The 21,556-nt window shown below is 51.9% G+C and overlaps 1 protein-coding gene across 2 annotated transcripts; it reads right to left on the minus strand.

The window, feature by feature from the left end:
- Positions 1–406: 406 nt before the first annotated feature.
- On the minus strand, positions 407–17,776 carry LOC144935197 (uncharacterized). 2 transcript variants are annotated; one of them, XM_078861689.1, is made up of 11 exons: positions 11,836–12,304; positions 11,272–11,338; positions 7,238–7,636; positions 6,624–6,862; positions 5,359–5,566; positions 4,896–5,229; positions 4,294–4,455; positions 3,615–3,678; positions 2,449–2,547; positions 1,183–2,053; positions 407–878 (listed from the first exon to the last, which is right to left on the minus strand). In XM_078861689.1, the coding sequence occupies exons 1-11, from the start codon at positions 11,962–11,964 to the stop codon at positions 718–720; spliced, it is 2,733 nt and encodes a 910-aa protein (XP_078717815.1). In that variant the 5' UTR covers positions 11,965–12,304; the 3' UTR covers positions 407–717. The 2 variants fall into 2 exon arrangements, with proteins under 2 accessions (XP_078717815.1, XP_078717825.1); XM_078861699.1 differs by lacking the exons at positions 11,272–11,338; positions 11,836–12,304 and adding an exon at positions 17,500–17,776.
- Between the last annotated feature and the right edge of the window lie 3,780 nt (positions 17,777–21,556).

The raw sequence follows: 21,556 nt of genomic DNA on the forward strand, positions 1-21,556 counted from the left end.
GCGGACGAAGCCTCAGGTTGCGTCGCCAGGCGAGCCGTGGCCTGGGTATGGAACGTCGCCCGAGTCCCCACGTGCCCATGAGCTCAGAGTGCGGTGCGACGGGAGTGGCCATTCAGCAGTAGAGACAGAGTGAGAGTGACGTTTGGGTCTGTGCCCACCACACCCCAGGTGCGCCGCTCATCAGGGTGGTTGGGGAGACGCTCGCGTTCAAGTTGAGGGGGTGACCACGGCCAGTGTCATTTGGTGGCCACCACGCCCCCTCATCGCTTCCTCCTTCTGCCAGATCCCACCCCCCCCCCCCCCGTGTTCCCCCTGCTATTCTTTACGCTATTCTTTAGTCAAAAAACTCTCCCTACCAGCGTCCCGCTTCCCCCATGTACCCCCACCCCCCCCCCCCCGTTCCGCTTCGTGTGTCCCCCAATTGAAAGGCACTTTTCTGCGCTAGGCTGGGGTAGAAGTAACGTTCAAGGGAATGCCACCGATGCCACTCACTCTGCCAGATTCCACGGCAGCTGCACAGTTGACACGCGATTCCTCTAATCACGTTGGTCTAATCCCAACGTGGTTGCTCCCAGTCTCCGATATTGCCGCCCCCCCCCCCCAACGATTCGCTTGACTCGAGAGTCGCCCATGTCGACTGCGGCGGGGTGGGTGGGTGTGCGAGGGGGGGGGGGTTCCGTCTGTCCGTCTACGGTGGCAGCGGCGGCGGCGGTACGCTCAGGGTTGGTCGTCCTCTTGCTGCAGCGCCCACACCTCGAGCACCTGCACGGTGAAGTCCTGCGTGGAGCTGAGCGGCGGGTTGGCGAACGTGTCGCACGCCTCGCTGCGCCCGTGCAGCAGCTCCGCGTCCAGGCACAGGGCGAACCCCCCTCCCCCACCTGGTGGAGACGCACACGCACACGCACGCGCACACACATGCGCACACGGACACACATGCGCATACACATGCGTAGGAGCGTACATTAAAAAACACGACTCAAAACTCGACCTGTCATCCAAACTGCAATGGACTCATGTTCAGTAGGAGGGGGGTAGTACCGTGCCCAGCCACCTTTGTGGGAATCTTAGCGCGCTAACCACTACGCGACCGCTCCCCATGCTCGCACGTACATACGCGCGAGTGCACAGGGGACACGCGCGTGTGTATTCCCATGAGGCACATCGTCCGCAACCTGCGCTCACCAATCACAATGGAGTCCGGCGTGCCGGCCATGAACATGGAGGCCGCCTTGGCCGGCATCTGGAAGGACTGCGAGGCCTGCAGCGGCGCGGCGCTGGGGCCCAGGCCGCGTGCTTGCATCTCCTGGGCGAAGGAGGAGTGCGACGGCACGCAGAGCAGAGCGGGCGGCGACGGCGTCGGATTGAATCGGATCTTCCCGCCGTGATGGTGGTGGTGGTGACGAGAAGGGACGTGGGCGCACAGCGGGGTCGGGGTGGACAACGACCGTGGCCTCGAGGTGGCGGCTGGAGGGAAGAGCAGCGAGGAGGAGACTGCGCTGGCGAACGCGACTTGAGAGGCCAAAGCGCCGGCGGTGTCACCAACGCCGCTGTTGCCACCGCCGTTGCCGCCGCCGTTGCCGCCGCCACCGCCGAGGCCGCGCCGGGGCAAGTTGGGCGAAGCGGCGGGCGAGCGGCCGGGCGAGCCGACGAGCGCGGACAGCGAGAGGCGCAGGGCGTCGCCGATGGAGCGGCGGGACGACTTGGGGGAGCCGTCTCCCGGCTGGGACGCCACCTCCCGGGTGGAGCCGGAGCGCGGCCTGCAGTGGGCGAAGGCCTGCGAGACGCGCTGGTGCAGCGAGCGCTCGTGGGAGGAGGAGGAGGAGGAAGCGACGACGGCGCCGCCGGTGCCGCTGCAGGCGTTGCCCTCCATCATGTCGGAGAGGCGCCGGCGCGGAGGAACGGGCGAGGAGGGAGGGGTGGAGGGGGGCGTCGGGTAGGGAGAGGGCTGGGGGGACGGGTAAGGGGACGGCATCGGAGAGGCGAGCGGAGAGTCGAGTCCGCCCTGCGGAGAGCGGATGACGACCCACTGGTGACGCCGTATATCCGGGCGGACCTTTGCACGCAAGAGGAAAAACACGGAGGAATCCGATGAGCGATACGGCTCTTTTTCATACCTAATTAATTTGCAGTATGTATAATTAAACAATGCATATTACTAATTTTATTTCGAGTGCGCATTCAACGTTCCCCTTTCCCAAGCACTTGCAACCTCTCTCTCAATTCAGGCAAAGGTACCAACTCTCAACTCTTACAACTTACAACATTTGTTGCCGGCGGCCGCTTTACATTTTTGGGCCTTGGGCCTGCGCCAAACAAATGTGTTGGGCAAAGAAGAGGAAAAAAGGAGAAATAATAATAGTAACAACCCATGCCATCGCTGATGAATGAATTAACACGGCCGCGCGCCAGCGGCGGACGGGCGACGACAACGATCGGCGACGGACTCACGGTAAAGACGAAGCACTCCCCAGTTCCAAAGAACGAGCCGGCCTTCATTGTCGCGCGGTTACGCTCCGACCAGGCGGAGCTCAAAAACGCTCCCAGCACCTGAAAGGGGGGGCCGGGGGGAGGGGGCCGGGGGAATGGGTGAATGTGGGTGAGGGGAGTGGTGGGGGGGAATAAGGATGGTGGTGACATCATCAGGCAGACACGAGAGATGCTACCTGCATGAGTATCAGTGCATTGGTGCGGTCCCTGCTTGCGCCGGTCTTCCTTTTAAAAATGGAGGTCAACTATGGCCCACAGGCCGGGTATTGATAATTAATAAATAAAAATTAAAGATCACACTATTTGCATTTGAATAAGCTCGGGGCATTTTAATTTTTTTCAATCATAAATATGCGAATTGTAACAGGCGCTGTAAACAGCAGCAGGTGAACCTAACAGAGCTCACAACGTCATCTCATGTGGCCCACGGCAACGCGAGGCCTGCGTCTGAGAAGCGACTCGCGAACGACATTAAACGCATCACTGCAAGCATCTTGGCCACACTGATCGGGCACTAGGGGGGGGGAATACTCTTGAACGAACACCTGTGTTTCTAAACTGTGGTGCCCTCAGTCGCTTCAACCGCTGCTAGGGCCTCTTACAGCAACATCGACGTGGGTGCGGCTATGCTGAACGTGAGCGTATCGTACATCAAATATGAGATCAAAACATTTCTAAACCGGGACAAAATCCTGAACTACGAAAAATGTATTCAGGGCACTGGGTCAGCCGGGACATTTGGAGCATGATGTTATCTTCTTTGCCTGTAAATCGTGGGCGTCGACCCTGACATTGACACCTGTATATTTGGAGTTTGCATGTTCTCCCCGTGATCGCGTGGATTTTTGTCATCAATGTCCTCCAGTTTTTTCCTCCACATTTATTAACGTGCGCTTTAGAGTATTTGGCTGCTATACATTTCCACGTGATAAGCAACTTCCTTGAGCTATCATTTGTGGTCAGGTCGCCTCTGAAAAAGAAGCTAGTAGCTCAGTGGGCCTTTATCTGGTAAAATAAAAAATTGTTTAGTATTTTGCACTCCGATCGTGTTTTTATACTGATTGTTGGAACGTTCTGACCCCGTGCCCCAACTGGACATCTGTAAAAACGACATAAACGATGCACACCTCATTGTCCATCGTCTTGATGAGTATAATCGTCGGCTCGTGCTCTTTGCAGTTGGCGTAAAACCTGCATCCCGGGTGAAAATAGAAAACACGCGACCACGATTAAGGGCGCAATAATTGCATTTTAAAATCCAAAAAGGTCTGGTCTGAATTACTGTACCTGGATGCAACATCGTTGCTATCATTGTGGGGAGCGGTGGCACAGCAGTGAGCACACTGCGAACCCAGCAACCTGAATTTCACTCGCAGCCGGAGCTAACAATGGTGAATTATGCCTCTGTACGAGTGGTGATGATTAGTCGAAGGCAATGGCGATGCCATTATGCCTGGGTGTGAGTGATGATGATTTGATGACGACGAATGATGCGGCATTTTAACAAATTGTCCTGTTTTTCTAAGTGTCAGTGATTCAACGATGATGACTTGCGACGATCGTGATAGCGATGTTGATGATGGTGATGTTGGTCATGTTGATGATGGTGATGTTGATGATGATGTTGATTTTTTTTGGGGTGATGTTGGCGATGTTGTTGGTGGTGATGTTGATGTTGGTGATGATGTTGATGTTGGGAGCTCGGAGTTCGCTGTTTGGCACTTGCCTCAACAGTCTGTTCAAGGCTATGCGGTGGGTGGGTGGGTGGGTTGGAGATCGCTTGTCTCCATGCTTGTGTAGCCTCACCGCGTGAGCGAGCAGCCGTGCTCGAGCGTGCTGAAGAGGAGGCGCGGGGAGTAGAGGGCGTGGCGCTCGGGGATCCACGACCACACGGAGCGCATCTCAGCCGCCGTCACCACGGCCGAGCAGAAGCTCGACACGTCCACGGTGGTGCCGGGCAGTTCCTCGCTGTGAGCGGAGGCGCAGCGCACGCGGAGACGCGCACGCCGGCAAGAGGTGGACAGGCATTTAAATTAGAAATTAGTGGAGCAACGTGATGTGCTGTAGAACACAAATTACCGAATTAATTTTAGGCGTTTGATTTCATTACCAGAAGCAAAACGTGATCGGGTTAGCCATTTGAATTGGCCGCTGGAAGTTACCCATTGGGCTGATCGCTGTTCTGGGATGATCCTGATTGAATCAGGCGAAACAACCACCGATGATCGATGGCTCTGGTCAACCAAGCGGGAATTTTATTTTGAGGGCGCTATACGTGTCCTCAAAATCCCATGCCCCCAGGCTGCAGCCCTGAATGCCCCCCACATTAATGTGTCCATGGGGGAAGGGGAGGGGGGGGGGAATGGGATGGAGGGGGGGGCGGCACTGGATGGGTTCCCGGCTCTCACCGGCCGGTGCTGATGCGCTGCACTCCTCTCTCGCGCAGCACCCGCTCGTTGGCGTCGTGCAGGAGCCGCATCTCGCGGCGCGAGAAGAGGCGGATGTTGAAGGCGCGCTCCATGAGGCGCTCGGGGGGGCAGCCGTGGGCCGCGAGGCCGCGCGCAAACGCGTGCACCTCGGCCCGCGCCTCCGTCGCGTCCTCGCCGTCCGGATCCGGCCCGGGTCCGCCGCCGCCGTCGCTTCCGTACCACGCCGAGAGGTCGGAAACGGCGGTCGCGGCCGCGGCGGACGCTCGCCACGACTTGTACTCTTTGAGGAGGCCCAGCGAGGCGCGATACAGCACTGGGGAGAGAGCGAGAGCGGAAGTTGAAGGTCGAGCGAAGAGCAATCTCCCGCGACGAAGGTTTTTTTGGCCTCAAACCGTGGCGTGCCCCCCCCCCCTCCACTCCTCCGGTACGTGCGCCGCTGTACCCTTGTCTCCCTCGAGCAGGTAGCTGTCGAGCAGGCGCACGGCGTAGGGGAAGGGCAGGTCGCCCAGCAGCCAGTGCAGCCAATCGGCGTAGGGGCTCCCGCGAGCCGACAGCAGGGCGTGCGCGCCGGGGGCGTGCCGGCGTGCCAAGTCGCCGAACGTGAGCGCCGATGCGGCGCTCGCCACGTGCGTTTGGTCCAGGAAGTGCTTCTGAAGGGGGCGGGGGAGGGAGGCGGAGGGGAGAGGGAGACGATCGGACGTGGTGAGAGGGCGGTGTAGCCCGCCGTCGCTCTTGGCAGGGGGGTGGGGGGGGGTGACCACCGTCCGTGCTAATGGGGAGAGAGAAATCTTGTGCTCATGACTGTTGTTCCCACATTTCCTTTCGCTTATCCAATCATAGGCCAGGTTTTGTCCAGACCTTCCTTGGGTTGCACATCAGCGCTCCTTTCCAAGTCCCGCTTCGTTCGCTTTCAGCTTAAGAAATATGAAGGGAATCCGCTTATTGACTCTTTACGTAGGGTTAGTGGTTTAGGGTACAGAGTGATGGCTTAGGGCGAGGGGTTTGGGTTTTTTGGTTAGGAATATTGTTTTGTGTCGTGGGTTAGGGTTTAGGGGTTTGGCATTAAGAGTCAGCAGGCACAATCACGGCCTTCGTTTTAAACCACTGACATCGCGTGAAACTTCACCACTTTCCTTTTTTTCACTTCATTTCTATTCAGTTATCAGTTTTTATTGGTTTCATTCAAATCCAGAAAACACTGAGACACGAAGAGGGACATCGGCGTGAAACATTTCCGCCGCCACCGGCGACGCAGATATGAGCGTCACGAGCCACAAGAGGACATTTAGACTTTGAAAGTCACAAACGGAGAGCCGGAACGAGCTGGGAAGCAGGCCAGTACTTCGAGCTGTTGGGTTGGGCAACGGAGTGCAATTCCGACGGCGAGAGGAAGAGGCGTAGTGAACACGAGGCGTCGGCCATTTCTTTCGTCACTTTGGTGACGCGGGCCAAATGAGACTATCCTGTTTTCTTTGAAGTCTTGGTTTCTCAACCTCCCATTAGCACGGTCGGCTGCGTACGGTGCGAGAGAAGTTCAACGTACGTGCATGCAAAAGGTTAAAGAAAGTAAGAAGCTTAAAAATTTCCTGCGCCAGGGCCTGTACCGACCGCACACGACGTCACTGGTTTAACCGCGGTTTGACTGTTTGCGTTTGCGGTGGCAGCGTCACCGCCGGCTACCGACCGCGAGCGGCGCGCGTCGCTCACGTTGCACCGCGCCGACCCCGAGCAGCAGGAGAGGAGGCGCGCCACCCCGGCGAAGCAGCGAGCTTCGTCGCGCGCGTAGTGCAGCAGCAGGGCGGTGACGGCGGGCAGCGCGGGGCAGTGCGTGAGCGCCGGGAAGAGCCGGCCTGTGGCGGCCAGCACGCGGCACAGCGCCGCCTGCCCGCTCGCGTTGAGGTGGTACACGGGGCACGGCATGCCCTGCGCGAACAGCGGCAGCTTTTCTGTGGTGGGGGGGGGGCGTTGGGGGGGGGAAGCGACGACACGCGCCAGAGAGAGAGCGCATAAATGTCATGGGGTCGCGATTTCACTCACGGCAAAGGGAATGTACACAGTAGTAGCGTGCGTGTCCTTGAAATAAAGTGGGTGTATGTATGTGTGTTGACCTTCTTTCTCAACCGCACGTAGCCAACCGCGCTAATCGGAGGTGCGGGCAGAGATGCACCATCGGAGGCAGGGGTGAGGGGAGCTAACTGGCCGGAGGGTTCAGCGGTATAGCTCGCAATCAGAAGCTTGGGGCCACGCGCACAGGGGTCACATTCACAGGGGTCACGCACACACAGGGCGCCACACGCACGGAGCCACCGCACCACACCCACCTGCGTCCAGACCGCCGCACGCCTCGTCCAGCGTCCCGCGGTACGAGTCCTCGTCCGGGAGCCCTGGCCGGCACGGCAGCCTGTCCAGCACGGCCGCGTAGACACGCGCCCGCGCCCCGTGCCGGCCAGCCCACGCGCCGCGCCGGGCCAGCCGCTTCAGCTCGGTGGGGTCCCAGGGCAGCGCGCCGATCAACCCGGCGGCGGCGGAGACGGCACCGGCGGCACCGGCGTCGTCGTCCGGGTCTGGCGGCGGCTCCTCCGACAGGACGGCGTCCCAGTCGACCAGGGAGCTCGGCGTCCAATCGGTGGCCTCCTCGGCGCCCCACGTGGAGGGGTCGTCCGCGTGCCGGGACATGCCGGGCTCCGACACCACCAGCACGGGCACCACCGTGTCTTGCACTGCGAGCCGAAGGAGGGGTGGGGCGTGCGAGCGTGTGGAGAGATTGCGCTCGTCATCGTCGGGATCCTGCGTGGAGTCTCCTCTCACTCCGAATCCCTCCATGCACTCTCCTACCTCTCCCCTCTCATGTCAATATACGCCTGTATATTTGGAGTTTGCACGTCCTCCCCGTGTTCGCGTGGATTTTCCTCCACATTTATAAACATGGGTTTAGAGTATTTGGCTACTATATATTTCTACATAAGCCACATCATGCTTGGTCAGGTCGCTTCTGAAAAATAGCTATATAGCTCTGGGGCTTACATGGGAAAATTAAAATGTTTATAGTTTCACCAATACCTTTCCCATCTCGTCTCACATTACTCCCCTCCACCCACCCTCTACATGTAGACTCTTAAAACATATACACAAGCACATTTATAAACAATTACAGTATATGCACATACACAAAACAAAGACAAAGATCCCTCTAATAGCCTCTTACATACTGTTAGGGCAAGTTCTGTTAGTGAGCGCCTATGAAGGCCGGCATGGTACACGATGGGGTGGGTGGCCAGCACCACGCCCGGCCGCCTTTGTCTCCCCAGTGGCGATGTTAACACACCACACTAGGTACTCATTTGAGGATGAGTTGACCTAAGGGAGGTCCAGGACCGGTTCAGATAATCTTCACTGTGTTGGCCGTGAGCAGGAATAGAACTCTGTTCGCCCGGTTTGTCGCGCTGCACACTAACCGCTACACTACCGCTCCCCACTGCAAATACACAGGACATGCATACACACACATTTATGTAACAATAATGTCAACGATTCACCCAGGAGTCTTGAACACTTTTTCAAGAGTGACCTGCATTGGAATGTTTAGCCATTCCCTCTAATACGTATTTCACACTAAGAATTAGTTATTCCCTTTTCAAATGAGTACTGTGTTGAGGTGACTGGCACTCATCTCTTGTTAAACAGCTCTGAGCCAGTGGTGGAAATCACACATTCGTATGACTGGGCCGAGTCACGCCATAAGACGAGCACCATTGATTTTCTTCCACGCAAAGTTGTACTCCTCTAAACTAACCCTGGTGGACACGTGATGAGGCCGATTCAACCCCCAACACCAGGATTTTACTGGTAGGAACCTCCTGGTTAAACCAGCCCACAGGGGATTACTGTGTCCGTCCGTCGTGCAGGGAGGGGCTGGGTGGGGAGGGAGGGGCTGGGTGGGGAGGGGAGGGTGGGGAGGGTGGGGCTGGGAGGGGAGGGTGGGGAGGGGCTGGGTGGGGAGGGTGGGGAGGGGCTGGGTGGGGAGGGTGGGGCTGGGTGTGGGGTGGGGCTGGGTAGGGAGGGGCTGGTCACCCCGTGGTGCCCTTATAAAACTCAATGTTTAACCTACTCACGCCGGCTTGTGCCCGCCCTCACAGTCGGGCATATTTGCGGAATACACCACGCCGCCGTTGACCCTGGCCATTGACCGAGCAACCCAACGTTCCTACCAGCTCCCTCCGCAGGAATGTGTTAACTTAAAACCCTCACATTGCACGCCACTCGCTCCACCGGATTAATGGGTGCTTGTTCCTTATCCATGCAATCCGCTCGGGACGAACTTGTTGCCGACTCTGAGAATCGCAGTGGACACACTTGGACCGAAACCAAACCGTGACTGCAGTGCTTGCACCAAAAACAAACGTCGAGTCCCAGAGCTGGTCCGGGGCTGTCTGTGCTGGCATTGTCGAGTTATTGTGTAACGAGAAGTATATTATTTTTTTACAACTGCATCTCATTAATAATCGCGTCCTTGAAACTTGGAAGTTGGAATTTGAACAATTCGGTAATGAAACCAGTGGGGGGTGTTTAAGTTGTGTACCAACGTGAATAATGATCAGTTGTTCAATCGTGATTGTTTATGCACAACGAGGTTCTTGTACCGGAATAAAAAAAAATCCAGATCAATGGGATGCTTCGGAAAGTAAGACGCACCCCAAACATGTGCGTGCACGCGTCAATTCACTGCTGGATGAGGGCCCCTCTGCGTTAGTGTGGCTTGAAGTCGGGCAGTGTAGACGTTGCAACACAGATGTAGAGTACACGGGTGTTTTTGCTGAACTGGAAAACTGCTCTATATCTTAGGACCTTTTTCCCGGTATAAAAGCATGAAAAATATTAGGTTTTACCCTTTCTTGGCAATACAAGAGGTGTTAAGATGTTCAAACACTGCATATATTATCAGAGCATGTTTGTTTGCATGTTCACCACAAGTACGTGTGTTCAATGCAGAGTTGATCCCTTGCAAAATTTCTATTTGGTGTATTCAACATCTCAACACCTCCTGTTGCATTGCCAGAAAGGGTAAAGACGTGTTTTTCTTTTTCATACTGGAAAACTGCAGCACACAAACGTCGTGCCCGCAGCCTATAACACCTGTTACGTCTTGTGGCCGCCCCTCCGAGCACTATCGTCCAGGTTCAACGCCGTCAAGCTTCCGACAGCCACGTCATAGGCAAAATAAAAACACGCATGCGGTCATTGTAAAATAATTTAACAAATTATATGCAAATATTGCTTGAGTAAACGCAGACGAGGAATAACAAGTTAATTAAAACTCTGGCAGGGTTATTTTCAATGACTGATAGAAGATATTATTAATTTACTCATTTCCTCTGGTCCCAGTGACAGCAAAAAAAACGCCTATTTTAATTAACATTAGATAAGAATGATAAATATAGGAATATAGGAGAGATTAAGTTGGCAAGCGGTAAACTCGGCGTTCCAATTCCACGCCATGGAAGACATCAGTGGCGAATAATATCTGACCACCACTAACACCCATGCCGCAATGACCAGCGTGGTGAAGTATGGTCAGATAACCCCGATGACCGACACGACGATGGGCTAAGGGCATCTGTGTGTGGTGTGTGCTGTGCTCACAGTTGTTTACGTACACAACACACGCGTACGTATGTAATGTATACACGACAAAGTCACGCATGTCTCTACCGGCTTCTCACAAACCCGTTCGACACGCAGCTGTAAACATTTGACCCACAAGCTTCGAGACACGCTGGGGTCGACGTTGGGGGTGAGGGGGGGGGCTGTATCAAGTGCTGTGACGGTTCCACCTGAAGACGGAAGCTTGTGTTGCCTCCGAAACGTCGTGATTTTTTTTTATTTTTCTTTTATTAATTTAATTTTTTTTATCTACGTAACTTTACAGAAAAAACCTAAGAATATCAGAGAGCACCCCCTAACGCAACCACCATCGCTAACATCTGATACCCCCCCCACACCAACACACGCACAAACTCGACTGGGTTTCATTAAGAAGCAACATCGCCCCCTGCTTCGAAAACTTGGCAGGACCTTGCTGGAAGAGCCAGTCGCGAGACTCACCAAATTATAATACTCACGAATCACAATTGGCCTCGCCTTTAACTTCAGACGGTGCTGTCCGGGCCGGCAGACCCAATCGAATATTTTCGCAACACTCTCCAGCAACATCCAGTATGACGAGACCACCTCGCTTTCGTCTTTCTCGAACGTGCAACTTGTTCCACGTGGCGGATATCAGATCGGCAACGTTTGTGTGCGCGCGTGCGCGTGTGCCGAGGTTTGCGAGTAGCAGGAGGAACCACCATCAACTCACCTGGCGAGAGAGACGGGGAAACTCTCCGTGCCGTTGCAGAGGAGAGAGAGGCCGAGGGTGTCTGTCGCTTCCTCCGTGAGAGCGAAAGGAAAAAGGTAAGAGAAGGAGGGGTGGGAGCGCGTCCACACACGCGCACTCACGCGAGATGGAATGAGATGGGTGCGGGAGGGAGAGAGAGAGATGCAAGGGTGCGGGAGGGGGATAGGAGAGGGAGGCTTTGGCAGGGGGGTGGTTGAAGCAGGCGTGTGTGTGGGAGAGAGAGAGAGTTGCGTGGGTTGGAGGAAGGTTTGGAGCGGAGAGAGCGAGGAAGCAGCGTGGGGAGAGGAGAGTTTGGGTAGGGATGAGGGGAGAGTGTGGAGTGGGTGTAGACTGTTGTGACGTTCAATCTGGATTTGAAGTTTTCGTGACTGCAGGGATGCATACTCTTTAGTTCTTTCGGTAAAGTCACGTAGGTATAAAATGAAATAAATTAAATCACGACGTTTCGGGCGCAACACAAGCGTCCGTCACAGAAAGAAACAATTTAAGTGCAGGCCATTACGTTTCCTGCTGTGGTTGTCCCACCTGATGACGGACGCTTGTGTTGCGCCCGAAACGTCGTGACGTTGCCATCGAGGGTGCAGGCGGTGCAACTGCACAGTGCCGGTGGGGCCCACGCTGTGGCCGGGCTTGCCTGTCAATCCAGGCCACCATCCATCCCAGCGACGCGTCCTTGCCAAGAACCACTTTTCTTAAGGGGGTTCGTAATGGCCTGCACTTAAAACACCCAGGTGGTCACTGAAGCGGTCCGTGTGATCAAGGTGAGACGGTCTGCCCACAGACGGAGTGCTTATTTGTCTTTCGTTGTTGTTATTGTGACCAGAATGTGTACAACTTTATTGAAAACGGGGCACAAGCTCGATCAGTGCGCTCCTCAAACCATCTGAGCCGCAATGCCGACGGCACAGACGATGATGATGACGACGATATCGGACGAGGTCAATGTCGACAATGCGGACTGGATTGTGAAACAGTGCCGTGGTTCCTCCCTCCCTCCTCCCCAGCGGTCTTGCCGAGTCCGGGTCATAAATCTAAAACGATTAAACAACAAAAATAACCCGAGACGGATATCACAGCCCTCCCAAGCTCGCCCCGTCATTACGATTGGTAAATGTTTCACCAAATTGTCGGTAAATCATGAACATAGCGACTCTCGTGGGTTGTTGGGGTTTTTTTTTTGCAATAACAAGCGGAGCGCAACGGGATATTTGGGCTGGCGGCGGGGGTGGTTATTTATTATTTAACGGGTCTGTGACCACCCGGCCCACCCCGTTGGTCATTAAGTTGCCAATGAGTCCATTCAAGTTGTTGTTGCTGCTTTAAGTCGCTCCTCTTGAGTGTTCTACGCAATGGCAGGTCCGTGCACCTCTGACCCCCCCCCCACAACTGCTCATTTCTTGACAAAATCCACTGCTGAGTGAGGGCCTCCCCACCCCGCTGGGGGTTCACTCCACCGTACTTCACGTTTCTGCGACGGCAGAGAACAAAAATCTCACACCTCCTTATTCGATGATTCTTTCGGTAAAGTGACGTCGAGAGAACTAAAACAACATCACCACCACCTGACGACTTTTAATCCCGCCACGCACCAATTTCTGATTTTTTTTTTCAGCAGCGGCCTCGTATAACTGAACTTAGCATCACGAACGTTGTACTTTACACACCGGACGCATCAGTGGGGTAATGGTTAGCACGCTGGTTCGATTCAATCTCCCGACGCGGCATTTATTAAATACCCCCGCCCCGCCTTTGACCAATAATAAAACATCCCCCCTGCCTTTGATTTAAATGGGTACAGCACAGTTAATTAATCGGTCAGATCGCGTGTGGTGGGGTAAAGCGTGGGTACTCCAACCACTTCCAAGACGGCTGGACCAGTATTGAAGGGTCGGCCAAAAGCATCCGCTACATATAAAGGGGCTCTCTCTTCGTGCTCGCATTAGAGGAGGCCCTTTCGACAGCAGTGGCGTGAGCAAGCAATTTCAGGGTTGCAACTTTATCTTAGTTACCTCGTACAACTGGCAGTGTTTTGAGATGTACGCTGCGATAAGCCGTGTTATAGAATTATTGGAGGTCACGCATAACTCAAAACCGCCATGCCCAGCGGACGAATAACAATTCACGCACGCACACAAACCATTCCATCTCCCAAACCCGGCGACTCGATGATTACTCGGGATTTAGGGCCACGGTTCCATGCAAGACACAAGCCTCTTTCTTCTCATTTTTCATCAGCATCTTCATCAGCCATGATCTATCCACTGCTGGGTGAAGGCATTCCGCAAACCGTCGCCAACCCTCACAGTACTGTCTCGCTCCCGCACGAGCTGATTTCATCGTGTGTGTGTGTGTGACCCTGGCGTAGAGAGCGCCCAATGAAATGAACATAAGCGCAACGCATTTGTCAATACAACTTGTCAATAACACTGCCCGAACAGATATATACAATGGACGACATTTTGGGCAATGATTCTTATTCATGGCAGATAGAAAGAAGTTTCCCAAAACATCGCCTGTGAAATGTTTCTCCTGAAGCAAAATTTTGGACAATGACCTTTTTTTTTTTAGCAGAGAGGATGGCAATTCCCAGAAACTTCGTCTAAAATAAATGTTCTTCCTTGAGGGCTGTGTTGTTATTTGTGCTAATGCACTACAACCAACGCAGTGTATCAATTTTGCTCGTGTCGAATTAACATTGAAGCTCTAAATCTAACTCTAAGCTAATAATTCCAGGGGGGGGGTGGGGGGCGTTGATGTCCTCTCACCGCTCCCCCTCTTGGATCCTCCGCTGCCTCAACTCTCAGCTTATGAACCTCTACTCGACCTCGGTGTGCGTGCATAATAACAGCGACTCGTCACGCCACCCAGAAAGGCAGCTTGTCAAATCGCCATGAATCGTGGATCAGAGAGCCGTTGTGACGTCTTCAACGCCTCCCTGTGCTCACAACGAATTTAACTTTGATGGCGACTGCGCTCCCCCCCTGTGTGTACACGCATACAGCCCCCTTTTTCGTCAATGCAATGATCTCGGAAGCTAAGCCGGGTTGAGCCTGGATAGTCTTTGGATGGGCGACCCACTATGCGTAAAACACGTCGGTATACGTTTTAAGCAGCAGATGGCAGTGCGGCGAGACCCACCGTTGTAATGCACTTCCATGCTCCCACATCTATTCTCCGCGCCTTCACCCACCCGCATTGACGCACGTGGCGTGAATCATGGTCAAACAGCCCCCGCGACCCGCACGGTGTGGAGAGGCCTTAATCCAGCAGTGGATCGGTAAAGGGGTATTACACAAGTTCACTTGTGTAACGCGATAATGGCATTACACTGCAGCCACACATTGATGGCAGTATGTGTGCGTACACACCTGTATTTAGTATACGCACAGCCGTGTAGACTATATACACGGCACAATAATTTCATTGCCAAGCAGGTAGAGCAGCGAGGATTGTGTCGTGGAGAGCCGAGAGTCAAAAAACGGAGAGTGTCTCACTCCTCAAACAAACGACGTCGCGTCGCTCGCCTTCGTTGGCGTTCCTGCAGCGGTGGCAATTCCACATTCCCACGACGGCAATGAATGCTCGCTATACAGCAGCAACAGCTATAGAGGCCTGCTGTCGATGTGTCACAAAATTGGTATGCACTTTACCGAACCCAGAGGGATGATGGGCTGAGCGCTCCCAGCACTGGGCCACACGGCTATTTCGACCAAAGGTTCATAAGAAGAGAATGTGTAATGATTAATGGATTTTCTGTTTGGCTAATGAACGAGCTGCGGTTGTAGCACGCTGCTTAAATGGGGCGCAGCGGTGGCGCAGTGGTTCACGCATTGCGCTACGAACCTGGCAACCTGAGTTTGAGTCCCGCTCACGGTTTAAACCATTGGCGTAGACCGTAGGATATTGGAAGTGGTCGTAAACATTTCCCTTGTCCCCCACCACCAGTCTTCACCAACTCACACTGACCAGCATGGGTGTGATGTATGGTCAAACAATTCCCATCCCTTGGGGAGGCCTTCATCCAGCAGTGGATTAACGGCATACAGGTGTTGTAATCATCATCATCATTATTATATGATCCGCTCATAGTGCGATACGTGGGTTGGCAGTTTGCCCGGTGCATTGCGTAAATCCCGTCACTACGTGCACTTGTTCACGCCGGTAAACGTGCAGCTCCACAGTTAGCGGACTCATGCCACTGCTGGCAGAAGGGTCTTCTCTCCACGTGCGTGAGCTCAAGACAGAACTCCTATGCCTCTGGAGGGTGTATTTGGCCTCCTCTTCCACGCTGGCCAGACTTCTTGGAAGATGTGTTCGACAGGAGGTCGAATCGAAGAGCGCTGGGTCGCGAGCCCAGTCTGCTTACCATTATACCTAGGCCTCGGCAAGGTAAGGTAATTTACCCTTTTTACCGGGTAAAAGGGTAAAGGTAAAGGGTAAAGGTGTCGACATGCCAAGGGGTAAGGTAAAGGGTAGGGTAAAAGTAGCTCGGAAGAATTACCCGGTAGGGTAAAGGTAGCGCGAAGTATTACCCGGTAAATACGGTACCTTATTTACCGCTAAAAGCTCCGTGGCGCAGTCCGTGGCCTCCATCTAAGAAGTAATATTTTAACAACTTTTAAAATACACGCTTTTATGAAATGTACTAGTAATGGCAGAACTCCACGACTCCAGGAAGTGGCCCCGAATCTTGCCATAACGTAAGGGGCCGTGGTGATTTACAGCCAACGTCAGTTGAGCGTGGACAATTAGACCCAAGCCGAAACATAACATATAAAAAATAATGTTAAGAAATATATATTTGTTTGATGATAGAATATAGTATTGTCATCAGTATAAGTATACGAAGTTTGCAGTCGATACCACATTAGGAAGTGGGTAAAAATTGAGTTGCAAGATTTGAGGATACGACAACGACAGACAGTGAGTTAATAGAAAGCGTGTAAAATTGGAATCATCGAGAGTATTCTATATTAATAAAGCGCTCTACCTGGTATTTACCGTTATAAACCTTGTTGATGTGTAGTTCCCTAGTAATTACCCTGTAATCGGGTAATTTGTATGGGGTAAGGGTAAAAGGTATGGTAAAAGGTAGGCTCGTTGCTTTTTACCTTTTACCTTACCTGCTAAAGGGTAACAGGTAGGGTAGAGTGATTGTATTGTGGTAAGGTGAAAGGTAGGGTAAAGGTAGGCTCGTAGTTTTTACCTTTTAACTTTTACCTTACCTTGCCGAGGCCTAATTATACCCACGGCAGCAGGCAAACCCCGCCGGTTTACAGGAGCAAGGTTTGACGCGTTCGCGCATTAATTGAACTGTCTCATATTGCGTTGTCTCTTTAGCAATTCAAACAACCGGTACAAGCTGTGGGGGGTTGGATGGGCGGGAGGTGAGTGAACGTATTTTGTGACAAGTTCCGATAATCAGGTTAATATATTTTCGACGACTTCGCCGAACTAATCATCTTGGCGGTGTGTAGCTAAACAACCCCCGTGACCAATACGCAGTGCATTGACAAAGGGCTGTAAATGATGATGATCATCATTGTTACTTTCTCGACTACAGGTTGAAAGAATCCACGTTGTTAGCTCGGTCCGTCTGTCACGATAATCTTCGTGAGCGTGATCCCATATCGACATTGATTTACTATGAAGCTTCGTCACCATTGGGGACTTGTTGCAGGGGATATTCTTTTTTTCTTCGCGTGGAGGGTCAAAATCGGGGAACCTGGAGACATCCCACCGCGCATAACATTCAAGGGAAGTGCGCTCAGAGGGCCCCACGGACGGGTCAGAAATCCATTTGTTGCGCTACCACACCCCGACTCTGGAATTGTAAATGATTTTGCGTAAACTCTCTGTAGCTCAAAGGCCTCAAACGTCAGGATCAGTCGTGTCACACGGTCACGGATACGGAGTGTAAATTATATATCACTCAACTACGAGTCCGTAAAGATTGTTTACTTCATACGGTAGATAGTTTCACTAAATTTATGTTAAAATCTGACACGTGGAATAACCGACACGGCCCGCACAACATATAGCATTGCTCAGACACAATATCCGAATTCGCCCCATTTCTTCATCAACCCAAAAAAAACTACCCAGTGGAACAATAAACGATGCGTTTGTGAAATCCGTACCCAGTGCTGGCAATTAGTCGTGACCGACTCGGCGAAAGCATCGACTCACCGTCCATGCTGCTTGATGCCATTTCGTCTCACGCTCCCTGCTCTCCCAAGTCCAGCCGACTCCTTTATCTTCCTCGACGCTGCGTGAGCCTTGCAGGAGGGCAGGGTGCGGTTGGAGTACCCTCTTCACGTGGCGCCGTGATTATTCTGAGACCCCACGCGAAGCGATGGTGGGTCTTATATGTCCTCGACGAAACTCCCCTCCTTCTCCCCAGCCCCGCATGCGGGCCGGCCAAACCTCAGCTGTCACCATCACTAACCATCACCGAGACCAATAAAATCGGATCAAGAGCAGCAGCATCAGCCAATCGGAACGCGCCTCCAGTGGACGTGATGTCAGCCACAAACAGAGTCTGCTACGGCTTGTGGGATGTTCACTCGCGGCACATCGTGAGCAGACAGCATTCCGTACCTTTCCCCTGTCATCGTTACCATCATCGTCATCATCCACATCCATCTTCAACATGAGGTCATTATCATTAAATCATCTTCAAGCCACCATCGTTCGACGATCACATTTATTGAACGGTCATCAATGTCGTCATCCGTGTTCATCATCCAGCCATCATCATCAATCAAATCATCGGCATCGTTCAATATTAACAATTACATCATCAGCCTCCATCAATCATCACTACCATCGAAATGTGTTGTTTTCAGCAGCAGTGTCATTTAACAAAACGCTTTACAATTATACCCCCCCCCGTTCCTTTAATTATTTTCACATGGTCTCAATTGTTCGAGTCATCGAACCGATCAATCTTACAGGGTAATCGATTTATATAAATAATTATCGGAGAACGCAAAAACATACTCTTTGGTAAAGTCACGTGGGTAGAAAAAGAATAGATCACGACGTTTCGATCGCAACACAAGCAATCGTCATCAGGTGGGACAACCACAGCAAGAAAAAAAACTTCCTACGTGACCTTACCGAAAGAACGAAAGAGTATGGATCCCTGCAGTCACGAAAACTTCAGATTCAAGATTGAGCGCAAAAACAGTCGGGATGACGTCGCCCAATCTCCCTCGTGGCCCCACCTGTCACCTCCGCATTTCCTCTTCATTCGCGTGGACGTCTATTAAACATGAAACCACCTTCGACTCGTCGGGGCGAGTTTGTGGCGCCCTGGCCGCGACGTGACATGACCCCCCCACTCAAATCTGGCTTGCACGGGTTGACTGACACCCAAGCGAGCTAGACAAGGCGTAGCGTTCTGTGCGGTAACGTTGGCAATTTTTACACGGTGTGTTTTTTTTTTATTGTTTAGTCAACGCGTGAGAGAGAGAGACAGAAAAATGCGGTGCATCGGAACAGTGCGACAAATGAGCTTCATAGCTCATCGGATTCCTCCAACGTAAACAAATATTGCGATTCTGATGTGTGGAGGAACCTTTGCCTCAAAGATTGCCATATAGGGCCGTTCAAATACATTTGGCGGTCCGCACTTTAACACAAAATAAAGACAATGATCATCTAAGTAGTTTAAACAGAATGTTGGGGGAATTACTGTGAGCAAGCACCTTTCAAGGCCCGCATGGGACGCAGAGGTGCGTGGCAAATTCCACGCCAGGCCGCTTTTGTCCCCTCGGTGCTGACGTTTACACAACCCCACCTGCAGGTACTAATTTAATGCTGAGCCAACCCAGGGGAGGCCCGGGACTGGTTGAGATATTCGTCAGCGATATTGCCTGCGAGTGGGAATGAAACTCGGGTCACTGGGTTCGCACTGCAGTGCGCTAACCACTGCACCCCCGCTCCCCGCACTACTATGTTGGGAAGCCAAGTAGTTGTCAGACTTTAACACACACACACAGCTTCGTCCCTTGTCGTACGACTGGAAGAGAGGCCCATTGCAGCGACAGAAGTGATTGCGAGTGCGCTAAAATTAGAAAGGCAGACGGACAACGTTTCGTTAAGGACTTTCAATATAGTAGCCAGGAAACCCATAATGAGAGCGTTAAAAATCACGAACCACCCCCCCCTCCTATACTCAATGGCTGAATTAATTCGGCCCAACCTTAGCACCGTAGCATCTGAGCTATAAGCTCAGAGACAATGAAGAAGAATACAGCACGTACATGGGGGTCCATTATTAAACCTGTAAGCCGTCTTAAACACCTGAGTCCAGAATGGCAATGACATGGCCAACTCCCCAAACTCCCCCAAAGAAAATCCCTTCCTCGCCTCCCCCACCACCGCCTGCTCTGATGAGTCCGGCGTGCCTCCGATACCGTCGATGCGCCTGGTAATGCCATCCAGATCGTCAGGATGTTGCACTGTATGATGTGTGGGAGAATGTGGAATCAAAAAATATATAAAAAAAATTTTTTAAAGAAACGCAGACGGATTTCGTCGACCAGCAGAGCGCCAAGCTGATATGTGCATCGGTTCCATAACAGTATTCGACTAAATTGGACAACATGAAAATAGTTGGGGAGATAAACATGACAAGATAGGACGGTATTGTCACTAATAATAAAATACAGTCAACGTTTATCCAATCGTTGGAGGTTTCATTGATTAGTTTGTGAGGTTTCCTCAGGTGTGGAATGCGACATAGTAAAACAAATGTAAGTTGTGTATATAAAATAAAAGCATTATTTTTAAACCTCTATCAAAATATATTAAACCGGTATTTTGTCACGTCCATTGTTTTCATGTAATATACAACAAATAAAAAATGTTCGTGAAACCTGGAGGCCTAGATTAAGGTGAAAACAAGAATGTGGCATATAATGGATTACGTGATGGTCCCTACCAGAAATTACAATCTTAGACCATAATAAGTAAGCACAACAGATCATGCGGTGCATTTATCCAATCGTTGCCCATACTTCGAATGTATCTCGCTAAGCTGACTGCCTTAACAGAGGCGCCGTGAGCTCAGTTGCAGGGCCACTTAGTAAGCTGCTAAAGCAAATGCGGGTGTCACTGATTTCTATAAGAAAAAAGTCGGGGTTACCGAGTGCCAACCAGCTGCGTTTGGACAGGGCCGGATCAGTGAGACATCCACCGAGTCACACTGATAAATTCAAGTGATATTTTCGCGACGGCTTATCACTCATCCGTAACGTGTGTGGCTTTTGTTTTTCACAAATCGTTGAATATTTTTTTGTCGAGATACGGCTATTTTACTTTTTTTATCATCTGTGCTAATGGGTTGTTGTTTGTGTGTGTGTATACGTGTTAAGATAGAGTTGATTTTTTTGTCTCAAATTACACGGTTTTTGCATACTCTTGTGTATTTTCAATTCTGCTGTCAGTTGTATGGAACATGTCTGGTGGAATTTTCCACTTTGCCATTTAAAGCTGTCCAATGTAAACAAATTAGATGGCAATGCTTCTGACGTTGGCAATGGCTCACAGGCACAAACAACGAAAACCCTAAAACATTCGTCAATGACACTGTGACCTCAAAAGGGAACGTATAAAATAGGTGACGTTTTGGGCAATGGCCTTTCTTTGTAGTACATTCGTGTTCTATATATAGTTCCCTTTTAGGCAGTGTTATTGACGAATATGTTGAGTTGTGCTGTCTGTAGAACGTCTGGTTGTTTAATGGACCTCACCACATGGTTACCCTTGCAAAGCAGTATGTGATCTCGGTCGCCTCTCACCTGCCTATTTTAATTATTGTACCTATGCTGTTGTTCTTATTCGGGTCTTAAATGGGTCACTAATTGTGTCAATGTGTTTTTTTACTAGCGTCCTGACACGGTGATGCCCTGCTATAGGAATGCGTTGTCATAACTCGGCTCATTAAAGGTGTAGCGATTCAGTGAATTGTCACGATTCAGCGTTGCAGTTAGATGTACGTATATTACTTTTATTTACATTTCCGTGACCGTCGCGGCCACTAGATGTTAGAAGGATCACGTGAACCAACTCCAGCACGTACAACATACACAAATCGGGAAAAAAGCAATCCATACTCACACCGCATAGCAATTCACGTGGCATGAGCTTAAGAGCAATTACCGATCGATTCATTGACTCGTTCAGTAATTACACCTCCAACACTCATGAGCGGTCGCAAAATGACACGCGCGTGTGG

The sequence above is a fragment of the Lampetra fluviatilis genome, chromosome 1 (genome assembly GCF_964198595.1).
Source record: "Lampetra fluviatilis chromosome 1, kcLamFluv1.1, whole genome shotgun sequence".
In the NCBI taxonomy this organism is placed as follows: domain Eukaryota; kingdom Metazoa; phylum Chordata; class Hyperoartia; order Petromyzontiformes; family Petromyzontidae; genus Lampetra; species Lampetra fluviatilis.

What these genes read in the sequence shown, in the direction of transcription:
- LOC144935197 (XM_078861689.1), bottom strand. Translation starts at nt 11,964, where the DNA reads ATGGTGGCCTGGATTGACAGGCAAGCCCGGCCACAGCGTGGGCCCCAC. An exon ending in CGGGGTCGGCGCGGTGCAAC is followed by an intron (nt 5,567 to 6,623) that starts GTGAGCGACGCG and finishes CGCCCCCTTCAG; the next exon opens with AAGCACTTCCTGGACCAAAC. An exon ending in CAGCGCATCAGCACCGGCCG is followed by an intron (nt 4,456 to 4,895) that starts GTGAGAGCCGGG and finishes CTCCGCTCACAG; the next exon opens with CGAGGAACTGCCCGGCACCA.